The sequence below is a fragment of the Perca fluviatilis genome, chromosome 7 (genome assembly GCF_010015445.1).
Source record: "Perca fluviatilis chromosome 7, GENO_Pfluv_1.0, whole genome shotgun sequence".
Classification (NCBI taxonomy): domain Eukaryota; kingdom Metazoa; phylum Chordata; class Actinopteri; order Perciformes; family Percidae; genus Perca; species Perca fluviatilis.
Window position 1 is genome coordinate 34,608,617 of NC_053118.1, and position 18,908 is coordinate 34,627,524.

The 18,908-nt window shown below is 42.6% G+C and overlaps 1 protein-coding gene across 1 annotated transcript; it reads left to right on the forward strand.

The window, feature by feature from the left end:
• The first annotated feature begins 1,293 nt into the window (after positions 1 to 1,293).
• Positions 1,294 to 13,967, forward strand: nes (nestin). Its single transcript, XM_039804954.1, has 4 exons — positions 1,294 to 2,306; positions 3,431 to 3,555; positions 9,058 to 9,125; positions 9,915 to 13,967. The coding sequence occupies exons 1-4, from the start codon at positions 1,473 to 1,475 to the stop codon at positions 12,752 to 12,754; spliced, it is 3,867 nt and encodes a 1,288-aa protein (XP_039660888.1). The 5' UTR covers positions 1,294 to 1,472; the 3' UTR covers positions 12,755 to 13,967.
• Positions 13,968 to 18,908: the final 4,941 nt, after the last annotated feature.

The following is an 18,908-nucleotide window of genomic DNA, read 5'->3' on the forward strand; positions in this document are numbered from 1 at the left end:
AGTACCCACACTCACAGTGCAAGGCCTATTGAAGTTACAGTATGAGCTTTTTACAGACGATTTTATTCTAATTGATTACATTTCTGTGTGGGAAGTCACACAGATACTGCAAGTTGTGCCCCAGCCTGCTGAGGCGTTTGGTGTTGACACTTATTATCTGGTTTAATCATTAACTAAATGCAGTTCCCCAAAATGTAGCAGAGCACAGGTGGGCGACTTTGCATACAGCTCATGACCAAAATCTTGCAGAGCCACTAGTGGTCTCGCCCTTATGCTGTAACAACTTACTGTAAGTGACTATCATTTCCAAAAACAAGCAGAAATCCCAGGATTATGTTTACTTCCTGTAAAACGTGAAAGTAGTGTGTCAAGCTAAACTTTCATATGATTAGAATGAATCTGTCTTTATTTTTAGTTGTTTTTGTTGCAGTTCATTAGAAGAGCCGATTATTTGTTCTAATTGTATTTCATCAATGTTCTCCATTCCCTGTTGCTAAAGTCCTAACAAAAACACATCACACCATTTGTCAAGTTTCTGCAACAAATAAGAGGTTAAATCCCTAGTTTAGGATAAAATACATCTGACTGTCTTTTACCAAACCAAATCGTTCATGTTCTCCACTGCCTTTCACTGAACCTCAAGCACTTCCCAATTTTAATTTGGAATTTACACATCTCAACAAGGGCGTAACTTTGGGCTTAACATTAGGGGGGGTTGAGATCTCCAACGGAGGTCCCGGGACATGTCTGCATGTATTTAAAGAAAGCGACAAAAACATCAACAAAACTCTGAGAAAAAAAAGAGACAGAAACTTAAAAAAAGCGAACTTTGAAAAAACAAAAAAGTAACGAAAAAAGTAACGAAAAAGCAACAAAAACTGCCCAGTTTTTATTGTTGATTACACCTATGCATCTTGACATGTCATGTGTATTTCCGTTCTATTGCTTCCATCGCTTTACTAAAAAAAAAAAAAAAAAAAAAAACAGTAGAGAGTAGAGTGATGATAACAAAGATCCCGGACTGGATCAAACTGGTTTTTCTTGTGATTACATGCTCAGCATCTTTCTATCTATTTGTGTCTCTTTCAGAGGTTATTTCTTGGCTGGAAATGTGCCAGTGGTGAAAGAGTTAACCTAGGGAATGACATCATTGCCTCTCTGTGCCCTTTCCCATCTCCTCCAGCCCTCCATTCTTTCCTCTCTCTCTCTCTCCCTCTCCATCCTTCCCTCTTGTCTGCCCTCAGTCTCCTCCCTCTCCATCCCTCCTCCCTTCCTGCCCATGTGTCCGGCCCCTTCTTTATGAAAGGGAAGCCTCTTGCTGGCGGTCACACAAGCAGAGCCTCACAGGAGCCTCACTCACACAAAAAAAACACCCCAGACACACACATAGAGACTCTGGCCTGGACAAATCATCATTAGTGTCCCTCTGAGTGAGGCCTCCGTTTGCCAAACTTCTACTTCCTAAAAACAACATGGAGCTCCACAGTGTGCACCAAACCTTCCACCACAGCCGTCTGGGCGAGGAGAAGCACCAGATGCTGGACCTGAACCGACGCCTGGGGTCCTACCTGAGCCGGGTCAAACTCCTGGAGGAGGAGAACGCGGCGCTCGCAAAAGAGATCCAAGCCCTGCGACGCAGCGGCCACGGAGCCTCGCCGCGTAGGCAGGGCCTGGAGGAAGAGCTGCGGCGGGTGAGGCTGGAGGTGGACGCAGCCTGGAGGGACAGGGTCCACACGGAGATGGAGGTCCGCAGGGTGACCGAGGAGCTCCGAACCCTGGACATGCTGAGGCGGAGGGAGGCTCAGGCTCAGGCGGAGGCCAAGAAGAAGATTGAGCAAAGCAGGAAGGAGCTGGAGGAGGAGCAGAGGGCTCAGGTCTGGCTGAGTGAGAAGGTCAATCAGCTGGAGAACGAGATGAGGCACCTCATTCAAACCCATCAGGAGGACGTCGCCCACTTGGAGGCCACCCAATTGACCCGTTCCAGAGCCACAATGCCACCCACATTGGCTCAAAGGGGCAAGCAGGCACCAAACCTCCTAGAGCTAGAACAGGAGTACTCGCAGAGGGCCAGCAGGGCATGGCAGGAGGCAGCAGAGGCCCATCAGGGGCAGCTAGAGCGCCTGGAGGAGTCACTTAACCAGGCCAGGAGCCGTTTAACCCAAGCCAATCAGGAGAAGAGCGAGAGCCAGCTGAAGCTCCGAGCCCTGGAGAAGGAGATGGCCTCGGCACAGGACGTCAGGCTGCATCTGGAGGAGACGGCAGCCCGGCAGGGAAACAGATACAGCCAGGAGATCCAGCAACTCCAGGTAAGAGCAGAACAGCCACAGATCCAAGGGCGTAGTCGACAAAGATCAATGTATATGATGGAATAGTGGCATTAGAATGTGCCAGAGGCCACCAAATTTGGGCAATTACGTCCAAAAAAATACTCAGGGGGGGCTAGCTGATAATCAAGACAAATTTCTATTTTGTCGTCATTTTATATTTTACTATTTCAATTTTATATTTCTGTTTGTCTGTGATTTAACTATCATATTGAGAGCTGCTCAACTGTGTTTCGTTGTTAACAACAATGACAATAAAGAGCTCTTCTAAATGACACAAATAGTATTGCATGTGGTCAAGTCTTACAAGAACTTTCATGCCAACATTATTTATACTTTTATATCTAATTTCCTGGCAAATATCCATGCCCTTAGCAGCCAGATGTCCCACAGAAGGCTTTAAAAGGAGCTTTCCTCCCTCAGTACATAATTCAATATTCTGATGGAATGAAAACATTGGGGTCTGAAAGGGATGGGGGACTACCTATTTATAGGCCGGGGCTGTTGGGATTAGTTCTGGGTCAAAGCAAGGTCTGAGGGGTAAAGCACACCAAATTTAACACTTTTAAAAAGGACAATGCTGCCTTTTGGAATTATTTTTTAAATAATCTTGAAAAAAAAAAAAAAAGAATTGATACTTGTGATGCAATTTTTATAATGTACTTTAGATTTCACTTGACTTCAGACATCACTACGTCTTCTTAGTTCATTTATTTAATTTTTTTTTCTATTTAGTTATTTAAAAAAAAAATGTTTAAGATAAAATACAATTTCAGTTGCACTTTTAATAAGAGGACATATCGGTTGTTTTGCAGTTCATTAAATAAAGGGATAGTTTTCAGTAATTTGACTGCAGCTCATTTTGTGACAAGTCAAACCTAAAGTGTTAACTTGTGCTTTGGGATTTTAACAGCATCACTGTCATTTTCAGTAAAACCATTCTTCAGATCGGTGCAGTTAAAATAAAGGCCGTATTCTCTCAACAACCCTCAGAATATGACTCACACAATGAGTGTTTATTTATACCCAATATACTTCCCTATGAGAATGCATTCAAACCTTTTTTTAACCGCTTCCTTTTCCTGGTTCACTTCCCGTTTTGGCAGGAGCACTTGGAGGGCCTGGAGGCGGAGAAAGAGGAGCTGGGCCAGCGGATCGATCATGTTGTTCTGGAGAACCGAGGCCTGCTGCAGCAGAAGATGTCTCTGGGCCTGGAGGTGGCGACGTACAGGTAGCGTCAGCTGCCGGCAAGATAATGCATATTCTAGAGTAGGGGTCTCCAACCGTTCTTCATCTGAGGGCTACTTAAAACAAACTGAAGTGGCCAAGAGCTAATTGCATCACATCGCTTACATTTATTTACATAACACACATAAGCTAAATGAAGCTACGGTTTGTACACGTATGAAATTGCAATGCCCAAACTTATGAAAAATCTTAACTTCACGTCAAGGTTCACGACTATTTTACACTTCTTTTAGCCCAAGTTGTTAGCTATATTACTAAACATATTCCCATCAGGGTCCAAGAAAACATAACCACTTCTGTGGCCCACAAAGTTAGCTACCTCACTTTTGATTTTGTGTTAACTTTGTGTCTCAGTTTGTCAACCTACTGGCGAGCTACTGGAAACCTGCGAGCTACTTGTTGGAGACCCATGTTCTAGAGAATCCGCATAACGTCTTCAATATAGACTACAAAATGCTTGGCAGGAACCAAGGATAGAGATAAAAATCAGCCACACATATCTGATTATCCTGTGCAGGGTTAGGGTTAAGGGAGCTGGAGCCTATCCCAGCATTCATTGGGTGAGAGGAGGGTGGGTGCATAGGTATAGGTATAGTGCAAAGTCCTTGAGCAAAGCGGTCACCATCTCCGCCTCCCTTCTGCATTTATAATTACATATGTCTGTGTATTAAGTACGGAGCTGGAGATGTGATGACATATTGAGCCTAGCTTAGCATAAAAACAGGACATTGAGGAAACAGTTATCCTGGCTCTGTGTGTGGATAACTACACCCATTAACACAGTCACAGTGTCACAGTTTGGCATATCAAAAGGAGGACTCCAAAGCAGGAGACCTGTCAGGCAGGTTGTCAGAACAAAAAGCGTGCTTTAATAAAACATAAAGCTGAATCCAAAAACAGGCAGGCAACAAAAGGAAATCCAGAAACACTTAAAAGACAAAACACTGGAATACACTACTGTATACTAGGAAGATACGTTAAGTCAGGAATAAAATGCAGGCAATCCGACACTGAACAAGAGAACACCAAGGGGGTAAGCGTCTGTCAACAACACATAGCTCCTATGGCGCCATTTTGATGCTAAAAAGCCATCACCCGCCGTTAGCATTCCATTGAATGCCATTCATTTTGACGTCACTTTGACAGCGAATAACTTTACATCTGAAGTGTTTATAGACTCTATTTGTCCATTGTTTATTTCTAAAAAAACACGACAATGTATAAAAGGCTCCATTACCTTGTACCTCACGTTATGGCTCCGTAGCAGACGTTTTTGTAAAAATAGGCTAACGATTGTGTGATAACCACGCGACTTACTGTTGCATAGTAGAGGAATTACCGTAAAGTACAGGTGAAGCTCACAGGCAGTTTCGACTCACATTAGCTGTTTAAGTTTAATTACTAATTTTAACTAGAATTTTAGTTAGCAATAATTAGCCAGTGTCCACGTTATCTCCTTACATATACAGTCCCCTCCAAAAGTATTGGAACGGCAAGGCAAATTCCTTTGTTTTTGTTGTTCAGTGAAGACATTTGGGTTTAAGATCAAAAGATGAGTATGAGACAAGAGTTCAGAATTTCAGCTTTTATTTCCTGGAATTTACATCTAGGTGTGTTAAACAACTCAGGACATATCACCGTTTGTATTAGACCACTGCATCTTTAGGTGAGCAAAAGTATTGGAACAAATAGTCTTAAAGTAAATAACATGTAATATTTGGTGACATAACCCTTGCTTGCAATAACTGCCTCAAGCCTGCGACCCATCGACATCACCAAACTGTTGCGTTCATTTGTGATGCTATTCCAGGCTTTTACCGCAGCTTCTTTCAGTTCTTGTTTGTTTCGGGGGGTTTCTCCCTTCAGTCTCCTCTTCAGGAGGTGAAATGCATGCTCTATTGGGTTAAGGTCAGGTGATTGACTTGGCCAGTCTAAAACCTTCCACTTTTTTCCCCCTGATGAAGTCCTTTGTTTTGTTGGCACTGTGCTTTGGGTCATTGTCCTGCTGCATGATAAACTTCCTCCCGATTAGTTTCAATGCATTTCGCCGTAAATTGGCAGACAAAATGTTTCTGTACACTTCTGAATTCATTCTGCTGCTACCATCATCAGTTACATCATCAATAAATATGAATGAGCCTGTTCCAGAAGCAGCCATGCACGCCCAAGCCATGACATTACCTCCACCATGCTTCACAGATGAGCTTGTATGCTTCGGATCATGAGCAGTTCCTTTCTTTCTCCACACTTTGGCCTTTCCATCACTTTGGTAGAGATTAATCGTGGTCTCATCAGTCCATACGATTGTGTTCCAGAACTTTTGCGGCTCATCTCTGTACTTCATTACAAATTCCAATCTGGCCTTCCGATTCTTACTGTTGATGAATGGTTTGCATCTTGTGGTATGGCCTTTATATTTCTGCTCTCGGAGTCTTCTTCAAACAGTGGATTGTGATACCTTCACCCCTGCACTCTGGAGGTCGTTGGAGATGTCACTTACTGATGTTTTGGGGGTTTTCTTCACAGCTCTCACAATATTTCTGTCATCAACTACTGTTGTTTTCCTTGGCCGACCTGTTCGACGTCTGTTGCTCTGTACACCAGTAGTTGCTTTCTTTTTCAGGACATTGCCCAATGAAAAGTGACTTCTAATATCCTTCACTGGTCTCCGTCCAGAGCAATAGGATCTTTTGGTCCATTTTATATACAGTCTATGGAGAACACCAAGGCTAATATACACAAGGAGAGGAGGGTGGTAACGAGGAACAGGTGAAACGCATCAGGGCGGGGCAGACAATCACAAAGGCGGGAAAACACACAAGGCAGGAAGTCAAACAAGACATCAAACAACACATACCAAGCTGTTAAAATAAGGACATGAAACATGAGGAGTGAACCTTCAAAATAAAACAGGAAACATGGATCATGACACAGAGGGTAACTCAAGATATAAAAATAAAACAGGGATACCAGTGATTTTGTGATACCCACTATATTAAAAAAAAACAATCCTGGATGCATCATAACTGAAGAAGACATATACTGCACTTCTAAAAGCATTAAAGCTATTTTATACAAAAGTAGAATCAGTCTATGTTGCATTTATGCTCTGCGTCATGAGTAGCCTCAGTTTCAGACTTTTCTGCACAGCTGAAGAAACAATGGGTCCCAAAGAGCACAAAGCCGCAGCCTTTGTGACACACACAGCATCATTACCACATGCAGCATGGTTTTTAAAATCAAGAGGCCAAAAGTTGTCCTACAAGAAAGAAATAAAGCACCTGCGCCCACCATAACAGGAAACATGATACGGATCATTTGTCTCTCTCGTAGGGTTGTTATTTCCGCAGGTCTGCTTTTCTGTTTCTGCAAACTAAATTTACTGTATCACAGCATGCTTGCGACATCTGTTGCCTTTAAAGTCATGGGAAAGTATCATAGGTGTAAATATAACGCCTGTCTATCCATCCACAGTGAAAAGCATCTTTCTCTTTACACTTTTTTCATCGCGAGGGAAAAATGTAAGCAGGTTCTTCGTTTGATTTCCTAGGGCTGACTGTACTAACATGTCAGCTTTGTATCCTGTTCTTCTCTTTAAAGATTTTTTTGATCAATTGTTGAAAAATAAGCCATTATGATCTGGCTATTGTTTTGATCATTGTCATTTTAAATGAAACAGCAGATGGAGTATCAATGGAGATACGTTTTCTGTTTTAAAAGTCAGTCTTTGTGTTGACTTTTCATAAAAGGTGGCTTTTATGAAGTGTCAGTCACATCGCTGTGAAACAGGAGGAACTTTGGCTTCACGCTGAGATGTAAAAGTGTTTAAACTTCACCAGGGTGGATGATCTCTAATGAGCCTGTTTGATGTCAGACAGATATGGGATGAATGTTGCATTTATTGTAAAAACATATTTTTGATGTTTGTTAAAAGCCGCCTCACTCACGTCATGAGAGCTGGCTAAATCATGAGTTTTCCTACATCTTTTGTTTTTAATAATTACTATGACGATAATGAGTAACTCGTGTTATGGTCACATGGAAATACGTAGTGCTTAGCTCCAAATTGTTGCTCATATTTGGGAAGAGAACTCATTACTCTACATACTCAGACTTTTTCAAGAAATATTCACCATCTATTCCCTTGTATTTGATAACCAATTAATCATTTTGTAATTTTTCAAGCAAAAATGCCCCAAAAGTGCCTTTTTCAGCTTCTCAAATGGGAGGATTTGCAGCTTTTTTCTTATGCGAGTCTTATGGGATAATAAACTGAACATCTTTGGGTTTTGGACTGTTGGTAGAACAAACCAAGCAATTTCAAGACGGGACCTCAAGCTTTAGAATATCGTGATATACTTTTTTTGTACAATTTCCTCAGATTGTACAGACTAAATCTGCAGATTGACAAAAATGATCTTTAGTTGCAGCCCTATTGGTAACTATAGTTTCCAGTGTATCAGGATACAAACAGGAGTTGCAATTTCTGACATTCCCTATCCAGCTGAGCCATCATCACAACGTCAGTTCTGATATGGAGGATTAGTTCATGTCATTCCAACGCTGCTCAGTAACAGCATAGAGCGACACTCATACACAAATAAAGGGCCGTCCACAGCTAGCGCAGCCGTCTGGACTAAAGGTCAACTCATTGTAACTTGGACAGAGCAATGTATCCATTATGGAGCTCTATAATGGTGTCTCCTTTCTCTTTCTCTCCCCCCACCCCCTCCTCAAAATATTGACCCTCACTCTTCAGGGAGAAGCTACCAGTTCATGAGCTGTGGGAGTCTAGTATAACAGCAGAGGGGAGCGGGAAGGAGGGAGGGAAACAGAGAGGACAAATTTCAATGTCATTCACTGCACATGAGACTGTTGTTATACCTTGATATGTTTCTCACATGATAAGGACATGCAAGCACAAAGATGCATTAAACTGCCAGACACACAGCTAATTATATTATGTGTTGGAATGGAGGCGGGTCTGGACCACATGTGTGAATGGAGACAGAGGTATTAGTGCTGCATGGGCTGCTCATAATATCTGCTGTCATTATGTGTGTCGGTAAGCATTAGTGTCCTGTGTGTGTGTGTGGTGTGTGTGTGTGTGTGTGTGTGTGTGTGTGTGTGTGTGTGTGTGTGTGTGTGTGTGTGTGTGTGTGTGTGTGTGTGTGTGTGTGTGTGTGTGTGTGTGTGTGTGTGGTATTGATGGCAGAGGTTAGCGCTGTGCAGATGGCTCCTCAATGGCAAGCCCTTTCCTTCATTTCCATAACAACAGACCTTAGTCCGTTCCTGCAGCTCAAGAGCAAAAGCAAATGTCGCCCTTCGCTCCCCTTCCCACCCATCACTCTGTGTGCAGCATCTTGTCGGCATTCACCCATTTATGGCTCATCCAAATTGCAAACATCACAATATCTTGCATGTTGTGTCTAAGAGCTGCATACTTTAAAGTGTAACCTGCCACTATTGTTGTCTGTCTCTACAGAGCTTTGCTGGATGGTGAAAGCCTTGGGGGAGAGATCCCTTTGTTAAATCAGCCAAGAACTATCACAGGTAATTAAAGTAAACGTCTGAAATGTGAATATTTTCCTGTGTGACAGTAAACTGAATATATTTGCCTTTTAGGAAACACTGATCGACATTTTCACTATTTTCTGACATTTTATAGACCAAACAACTACTTGATAAATCGAGAAAATAGACAGATTAATCAACAATGAAAATAATCGTTGGTTGCAGGCCTAATATTAATTCATCAGCACCATGTCAGTGACTTCACTCCTGCAGTGTTTAGAACCTAAACATGTTGCAGAAATCCCCCTTGATGTCCACTGACGTAAGTGTAGAGTTTCATTCAGTCCAACTAAAAGCCCCTCAGACTGGGGGACATCTTTGATGCAGTTTGTAATCGCATTAGTGTAACTGGATGTGTGGGTTGGGGGGGCTTGGCTAAGGGAGCTGAGGTAGGCACTTTGGGTCCTGTAATGCAAGCCACCTAAGACAATCCCCAGAGGTTATTGAGCCATATGGCTTTGCTTTCCGGTAACTTAGACAAAATTGAAAGGAAATGAAGATCAATATCTTCCCATTAGTGTCCAACCTCCATTGAGAATATACATTTGAATAATGCTCTGGGGAGACAGGTTCTCCACAGTATCTATGTCACAAATACTAGTTAAAGCTGGGTGAAAGTATCAAATATCTTAGTATACAGTATATGCATAATTTTAGATATAGAAATAGAATAGAAATTGGTTTCAACTCAAGAAAACATGAATGCATGTCATTATTATTACAGTAGCTTCATTGTGTATTCATGAGCTCTGCTCTCATCCTCCACAGATGCAGTTTTCAGCCCTCGGGGGATTCAAAAGAATTACCAGACCCAGCTGTGCGCTAGCCACAAGACCACTTCCCTCTCATCTGTCTGTGGCATAACAGGAAGAGGGCCAACAGTGATTACTGCAACACCAATGTGGAGTAGAAAACCTGTAACCATCACTGAAACTCCAAAGATTTCCACGAAACCTGCATATGAATATGCAACAAAGTCAGCAATATGGGAAACCCCTTATCCCAATATACTGCAGGATGGAGCCGTTGAAAATTTCAGACCACAAGAGGTTCATGAGAAAGTCACCTATGCTGAGCCTCTATCCCCTCCCAATGAGCAGGAAGTTGGAACAACATCAGGGGACAAAGAAAATGAAGAGAACCGGAACAATGTTGGTGTGGAACCTCCCGAGGAAAGATGCATCGTAGAGTCAGTTGTCAGTTATCAGGTTGAGTCTGGCCTCAGCAATGAGCCACCCTTGAATGATGAAGTCAGTCAGCATCAGTTGACCACACCCAACCTTTTACCATACCATGTCCGAATGAGAGAGGAGCCCTGTGGTTTCTCGGATGAATCTGATAACGATGTGCCTTTTGAAATACCTGCTGAAAAAGAAGAGCAGCACGCTCCAATTGATGCATGGGTAGAGAAAGAGTGGAGAGGCAAAGAAGTAGAGCATGTGCAAGAGGAAACGTCAGTCGCGGAAACTGAGGCAGTAATTGAACCAAACTTTGAATCAAGGACGAGTAGTCCAGTGTCTGAATGTGAGCCTGAAAAAAGCTTGTTCAATAAAGTGGCAGACTTCAACAGAGATGAAAACATCTTGAAGGAGGATGCAGTCGAGATGAGGCAAGAAATAAGAAGTTCTATAGTAGGAACAAATGAGACGGATGTTGAAGATAAGTTGTACCCGGATGGAGAAGAGATGGATACGTGGGATAGTGTAATAGAAAGGAGGGTTGATGGAAGGACAGATGAAGGCATAGAAAAGGATGAAGAAAAACGACACGCTGAACCAGAGGAAGACATATCAGCAAGAGAACAAGAGCATGACAAGAAAGAAACTAGGCAGGATTTGGTCACTGATGTAGAGCAAAACCACAACTTGGCCTCTTCAATGATGGACACACAAGAAGATGATGATGGACAGCCTGCTGCGCTAGACCAAGAGCATGCACCGTTTCCTGACAACGGAGAAGACGATGAAGAGGAAGATTCTCAAAATGTTTCCGTGTCATGGAGAACCGAGCTGGAGAGCGAAAGCTACGCTCTGGATAACACTCTTGCCGACCCTCGTCCTCTGATTCGATACAAGAGCGACGAGACGGACGCCAACACTCAGGCGTCGCACATGGATGAGAGCGAGTCTAGCGAAGGGGAGCAGGAAAAGAAGACCGGAGAGACGGGAATGTGGAGCGAAGGCAAGTCAACGACATTTGGAACTATGGAGGATCTGTGTGAAGAAGTTGAAGCGGAGGCATTGGATGAGGAATATAATCTGGGATATACTCATGTTGAAGACGGTGATGTTGTCCAAGAAATGATCAGAAACGTCAGCGATGGACATTCTGATGAAGAAACTGAAGAACTCTCAAAACCTGTGGCACCCACTAATGTGTACTATGATGAGTTGGAGACAGACAGACTTGTGGAACAGGAATTAGAAAACCTAGCCACGGACATCTACAGCGCTCACTTTGCACAGCAGCAGGTCAAAGAGAGTGAGGAGATGCTGCATACGTCTCTGAAGGAAATGACCGAGCAAGAAGAGGCTGGAATGTCTTCCTGTGAAGAGCCTGAAGTGGGAGTAAACCACCAACTTGCATCTTCAAATACAATTACAGATCAACCTTTCGAGAATCAATATTTCAGCGATTCGTCAATGGTAACACCTCGAGCAGACACTCCGGCGGATGATGAGGTTCAGCATACAGATCAAGAAGCTAAAGATGCTCAAGAGAAAAGAGAGGAAGAAGATGAACACAATGTGTCCATGGTAACACACGCTGATGTAACAGAAGCTCTCTCTGGCTTTACGGACTTCACCAGCAGGCCTGACACGGAGGAAACCAACGACTCAGAGGAGCCGAACTCTGTGTTGCAGGTAATAGCAGATGAGGAAAACCTGAAGGATGTGGCGCCCACCGCTGAGGTGAAAGAGGTTGCACCTGAGGAAGCAACCAGTGAATCTCAAGAACATCTCATTGAGGATGTTGCGGACTGTCGAGAACTTCAAGAAGTTTCACAAACCGCTGAATGGGAAGTCCTGGAGAACCCAAGTGAGGACTTTGGAGAAATCAGAGATCAGAATGTAGAATGTGATAATGTTCCTAAATCAGCTGAAAGTTATTTCCACGATGACGGAGGCTCCGATGGGGGAATTATGACAGGTAAAGAGGAGCCCCTCGAGATTTCCCCCGACAGGGTACCTGATGAAAACGATATCTTTGTGGCGAAGGACTCAACCGAACAATTGAATGTGAATGGCAAAGACAACGGCCTCCATGGTTACTTCAGCTCTGGCTTAAAGGATGACTTCTGGGCGTCCTCCTTGGAGACAGGTGCCACCTGTCAACCAAATGATGCCTGTAATGACGCAGCTGAGCAAACCAATCAGAATCTAGGGTTTGCTGACAATTCGGTTTGGGGGGATTCGGAAAATGTGGTTAACTGGAACTCCAGGGTGGATATTGACTCATCGAAAGTCCTGCCCGCAAAGAAAGAGCAGGAGCAGATGCATTCGGAGGTGAAGCAGGTGTTTTGTAGAAATGTTGAGGGGGAGTTAGTCCATTCGGACGAGTCTGACGTTGAGGGTGAATCCTGGTCATCTGGGGAGGAACCGGTATAAAAAGTAGTGAGTCAAAGGGAGTTAAAGCATTAGATCTAATCGGTGGTAGTCAGAGAAAAATGATGTTTGCTGTATACTGCATTTACTATAAAAACCAAAGTCGTGCCTTGGTGTGCACGTCTGTGACACAAACCACCAATGTGCCAAATCTATCTCTAAAGATACCGAGCACTAGTCTTGTTTCCAGGGGCGGAGCAAGGGGGTGGCTCCTCTCTGTCTTTGTTTTCTCGAAAGCGCTAAATCTTATAGGTTTTTAAAATAACTTCAACTTTGTGTCATTTCCCCTCAGTCTCTCTGACTGGATCGACAAATCAGTGGAGCAAAAGTTCTGTTACTGGAGAAATATCGCCATTCTTTCTGTGAACTCTACTGAAAATAGGTTTTAATGTTAGTAATGCCGTTTACGCCAAATTTCTAACCTACCTATGTTATGTAAATATTTGCCTCTTTTTAATTGGCAGGAGCAAAAATGTGTCATCCTTCACATTTGTTGTGTTCTGGTGTCAGAATGGTGAAGACAAAATAGGATTAAGACTCTACAGGAGTCTCTGCATTCTTTTCCTTGGCAACTTGTTTTTCCCAAATGATGTACCAAGTTTTAGGCATTCTATTACCAGATGGCTTGAAAAACAGTGCATATAGGTGCAGTAAATGGAACGTGCACCCGGTTTGGACTGAGCCCCGAAGGTTTACAACCTCTGGCTCCGCCCATGCTTGTTTCTGACATATTTGACTAACAGTTTTTTCTTCTATCCTACTCGTTATAACTCACTCTTTTAGTCTTTGTGTGCATGTTATGGAAGAAGGTGTATGCATGAGGGAACAGCATGAAGACAGAACGAAGAATGTCCTTTGAAAGTCAGAGAGTTTATTGATTGCTGTCTAATCTGATTTTACCGACTGATTGAAATCAATGAGACCGGAAGGGTAGGATTCCTTGTAGAGCTGCTATTCCACAGTGTATCAGACAGACAGCTGCTGTAGTTTTTCGGCTGGTGAGTGGTCTTATTTTACTGGACAACAATTGACTTATCTCTGCATGTTTTACACGTGTAGAATGAATGGCTTGGTTGTTTCTGTAAAAGATGACACAAACCGGATTAGATAAGCAAACTGTTAGGGTTGTATTTGGTTGGTCTGTATTCTTGTTTCCATCTATAACGTTTTTGCTGCGGTACATTTACAGTCCAAAATAAACAGTAGATTCATGATATGCTCCGAGTCTTTTTGTTTGAATATTTATCGTGTTTGCATGCACAGTGCACCTCACACACTGACATTACCAAAGTAAGTGGAACAAACATTAGCAAATACATTTCATTTTATTTCAGACTGTTTTATGACATTCTGAAATAAAGTTAGTTTACATTTATGTTGAATTATGAACATCTTATTAGATTTCTTTACCAAATGTTGGCCACTCAGTGAGGACAAGACCTTTATCATTTTCTTGTCTGTCTACCTATTGTAATTGTCCTGGAATGAACAATTTAATTTCATACCATTTACGGAAAATAGAAAGTGTTCAATTAATACAATTTAATGTATTAAAACAATTAATTTTACTATAAAATTACTATAGCGCCAAGAGAGTCTTTTAGCCAGTGCACAGCATGTCAGCTCAACATGCAAAACATGTGAAAGGTGTCTGCAGGCTATCTTACAATCAAACATATGGAAAATTAAGTTTCCAATAATAAATAGCCTATTAATAATCAGTGAATATTTACTGGGTTTGAAATGGAGCAGCTCTTTCAGGAAAACACTTAAAATAAAGTGTTAGTTGGGGAAATTATACAATCATGGAATGGATTATGCCAGGAGGAGGCTTTTGTCAGTATATATGGTGTTGAAAACTCTGAATGTATGTTAATGAAAAGAGGGAATTGAGCACAGATGATTGGTCGGGACATTCCTCAGACTGGTAACCTTCACTAAGAATACAGTTACTGCCTAGCCACCAAACGCTTGCTCTTGGGGAAAATTGTTGGGTCTTTGTAAATTATAAAATGTGGTCTAGACCTACTCTATCTGTAAAGTGTCCTGAACACCTGTTATGATTTGACACTATAAATAAAATTGAATTACCACAATGTCAAGAAACCCGCTGCTTGCTGCCTTCCAGTACCATCCAACTCGGTTTCCTTTGGGGTTTTAATTGAGGAAGGCTGTGTGTGTGTGTGTTTTTGTGTGTGTGTGTGTGTGTGTGTGTGTGTGTGTGTGTGTGTGTGTGTGTGTGTGTGTGTGTGTGTGTGTGTGTGTGTGTGTGTGTGTGTGTGTATTTCTGGACTGGGCAACATCCCAGCTTCACTGACCTCAAAACAGGCAAGCTAACAAAGCAGCACCAGGGCCTCAACAAGCAAACAGCCATCCCATGAGACGTCCAAGGAAAAAGTCCGTAAGAGGGAACAATGTGTGACCTCACCTCCTCTCATTGCTGCCCATGCATTCATTAGTGGGTTTTCCAAACAATGATGGCTGTTTGAGTGGCTGCTCGCCTCCTCGCCGCCCAATGAGGGACTCTGAGAGGAAGAGAAGGAAACTGCAGAAGCTCGTATTCACTGTGAGAAGTGCTGGAATGGCATTACGGCAGCTGTCTGGCATGCTCCTATTCTCTGGCCATCAATAGGCCTGTCCATTATACAGTTATACAATCTCTAACTGATAGGAACTCTACTGATGCCTTTAGGAGAGCAGAAACAAACAATTGTAAGTCGTCCTCCTTGTAGTTAAAGTTAATCTGACACAGTGCTCAAATCTGAGGACATTTGGCACAAATTTGTGGTTAAATCATCTGAGGTGGGATGTATTTTTTGAATGCTGCACAAATCGTTTAATTCTTTGGCAACTTAACGCTATAAAACCCCGTAACTGACGGTCAAACCAACGATCAACAATCCGTGTTTACTGCGTGCCAAGTTTTCACTAACAAGCTCCCTGGTTACCACAAAACTTGGCATAGTTGCTAATAAAGTATTGTTGCATTTCAGATGACTTTCCAGTCCAGTTAGAACGTGTTTTTGGCCAATTACAACCAGTTATAAAACCCACGTAAGAATGTCTGAACATGAGCACCACACCTGACTTCATTTACTTCTGCCTGGCTTTTAGAAAAATAGGAACAGCATTCATGTTGTAATATAATATGTATTCTGCTTCAGATTATAGTCTAATTTCTTACAAACGGCAACACTGACACACCCTCAGGTCTTTGTGCCATAATTCTGTGTTACCAAAAGGCATCCATCCCACTGGAAAAATACAAATTTAAGGCGCAAATGTTGCAAAAGTTCGCTTTTGGTCCAGCTATGACCAATGGCCACTGAATTAATGCGGGGGGAGGTGTGTTTATACAAGTCCATTGGGAGAGTAAACCTCTTTTAGCTCTATGTGTGCGTGCGTGCGTGCGTGCGTGCGTGTTCTGATAGCCATCTACCCTCCATCATCCCGTCTCCATTTTTTTATTTACTGGTCTGAATGTCTGCACTTGGTTGCCCCACTTTAGATCCACATTATATCAGCAAAGGCATGAAGGCACATATGCTGGCAGAGAATAGCAGAGTCATTACCAGACAGGTAATGTCTGGTAATGTCATCCTAGTATGTCATGACAACTTGACATTCAATTTCTTTGGAGTGTATTATTAAGACAACTTGACATTAAACAGGATGACATTATGTTAAGTTGTCATGACAAAGACATCCTCTGCTAATGTCATCCTGGTTAATGTCAAGTTGTCATTACAAAGACATCCCAAATAAATTTAATGTCAACTTGTCATGACCAAGACAACTTCTGGTAATGTCACTTTGATTAATGTCAAGTTGTCATAATCAAGACACCCCAAACAATGTCAACTTGTCATGACAAAAACCGAAGGACACTTAATGACAGAAGTCATACACTTTTATGACTTGTTTATAAGGTTTTTGACACGTTCATGACAGTGTCATGTCATAGTTATGACAGTGTCATGTCACGATTATGTCCATACCTTCAAGTAAAGTGGTACCGAACTTTGTTTGAGACCTGCTTCTGTCTCAGAAAAGTAGGTGACGTGCAGAATGGTTTTGCCTTTCTTTGTGGATCATTAGTTGCCTGTTGTGGTCTGACAGTGCCCATGATATGTCTCCCCAAGAGTTAAAAACCTTTCCCAACTTTTTGCACCTTGTGCTCCGACCCGAAAAACAATTGCAGCTGCGTCACTGCACCCCTGCGCCCCGCCCCAAACTCCAGGAGTCGTCTATCTCTGTGTGAACAGAGCTGAAGTCATCTGACAGTATTAACAACACGATCAAACCCAGCCTAACCAGTCATCCTCAGTCACCAGCCCGTCTTAAAATAGAGCAGAGGTTGCACTGCGACGTGCAATCTGCCGATGACAGCTGCAGGTTGTCACGGTCGTCCAGGATGAGCGAGACACTACCGAGCATTGAACACATTTACAAAGACAGACTGGTGTGGTGAGAAAGGCCAATAACATTGTATGTGACTACACACACCCCCCCTGGCAGCTCATTTTAAACTACTGCCATCTAGGCGTCGTTTCTGCCCACCCCTTCTGACCATGAACACATCCAAATTCTCTTTTGTACCATAAGCCATAAAAGCCATAAATCAGTCAAAATAAGCTAGATGTCCAGCTGGCCTGGTCATACCCAAGGGTGTATAGTGTATCGTAGTGTGTGATGATGTATGTTCTTCATGTTATGTCTGATGTAGGGACTATTTGTTTGTATCAAATGTCTGATGTCCTGTCATCAAGTGCCTTGCGACTGTGCCACAAACCCAACAATAAAGTTATACTACTACTACTACTACTACTACTACTACTACTACTACTACTACTACTCTACGAGTGACTCATGAATAGCAGGGGCAGAGCGGGGGGTGGGGCTTCTGGGGCTCCTGTCCTGAATGTTTCTCAAAAGCCCCGAATCTTTTAAAAAAACGTTTTCAAAATAACTTCAACTTTCTGTCATTTCCCCTCAGTCTCTCTGACTGGACCGGCAAATCGATGGAGCAAACCTACCTATGTTATAGAAAGATAGAAGCATCAGACAGTTTTTTTATGGCGTCAGGTTCATGCGATAAAACATGCTCATGAGCTAATTTTAGCATTTCACACGCGCAGATATTAGGTTTATACGCACAGGTGCCGTTCTTTCCCTCTCCCCGTGTTTCGTTCCACGCTCGCTGCTGCCTGTACAACTCTCGATTGTTGAATTGGTGCGCAAAGAGTTATATCTGCGCGTGTGAAGTGGTATAATTTGCTCATGAGCAGGTTTTATCGCACTCGCGTTTGTTTCTCTTTTTAGGTGGCAGGAGTGAAAATGAGTGATCCTCAACATTTGTTGTGTTCTGGTTTCAGAATGATAAAGACAGTTGGAGAACAGTTAGATACAAAACAGGATGTAAATAAACAGGATGTAGAAAACAAGATGTAAAAAACAGGATGTAAAAAACAGGATGTAAAAAAAAAAAGGGCAAAAGCGGCGACAAAAGCGGCAAAAACGTTGGACCGCCAAAACCGTTGTTTTAAAAAGTGCGTCAACAATTTCCAAAAAAATACAATCGAAAGCTTTGAAAAAAGCGTCAAAAACATCGAAAAAAGCTTAAGAAATTAGTATTTTTCTATCCAACTATCATTGTTGTCATCGTCTTCCCCAATGATGTACAGATTTTGGTGGTGGTGGCTGGTGCTGTCTGACTCTTACAGATCCAGACGGTTTGATCTGAAGACATCTGAATAGTCATGTGGCACCCGTCTCCATTTTTTTATTTACTGGTCTGAATGTCTGCACTTGGTTGCCCCACATTAGATCCACATTATATCAGCAAAGGCATGAAGGCACATATGCTGGCAGAGAATAGCAGAGTCATGTGGTGTCACTGAGTAACAAGTCTGAAGCCCTGCAAGAGGCCCAATTACACCCAGCTAACGTGTTGCATCTACAGTTTTAGGAGTGAGAATAAGGCCTTTGTTTTCCAAATGTATCATTGTCAGATTAAGACGTGGAATATGACGGCATATTCAGGTTTTAGAAGCATTCTTTGGACATGTATACAGCACATTCGGAATATGCGTCTCAATCGAGGTTTTTCCTGCAGTTTGGGACAGTTTACGGCCTCCTGCCTGTTTACGGCTTACAG

Coding starts and splice junctions, on each gene's coding strand:
- nes (XM_039804954.1), top strand. CDS start 1,473: ATGGAGCTCCACAGTGTGCACCAAACCTTCCACCACAGCCGTCTGGGC. Junction 3,556..9,057: donor CTGGAGGTGGCGACGTACAG/GTAGCGTCAGCT, acceptor CTGTCTCTACAG/AGCTTTGCTGGATGGTGAAA. Junction 9,126..9,914: donor TCAGCCAAGAACTATCACAG/GTAATTAAAGTA, acceptor CATCCTCCACAG/ATGCAGTTTTCAGCCCTCGG.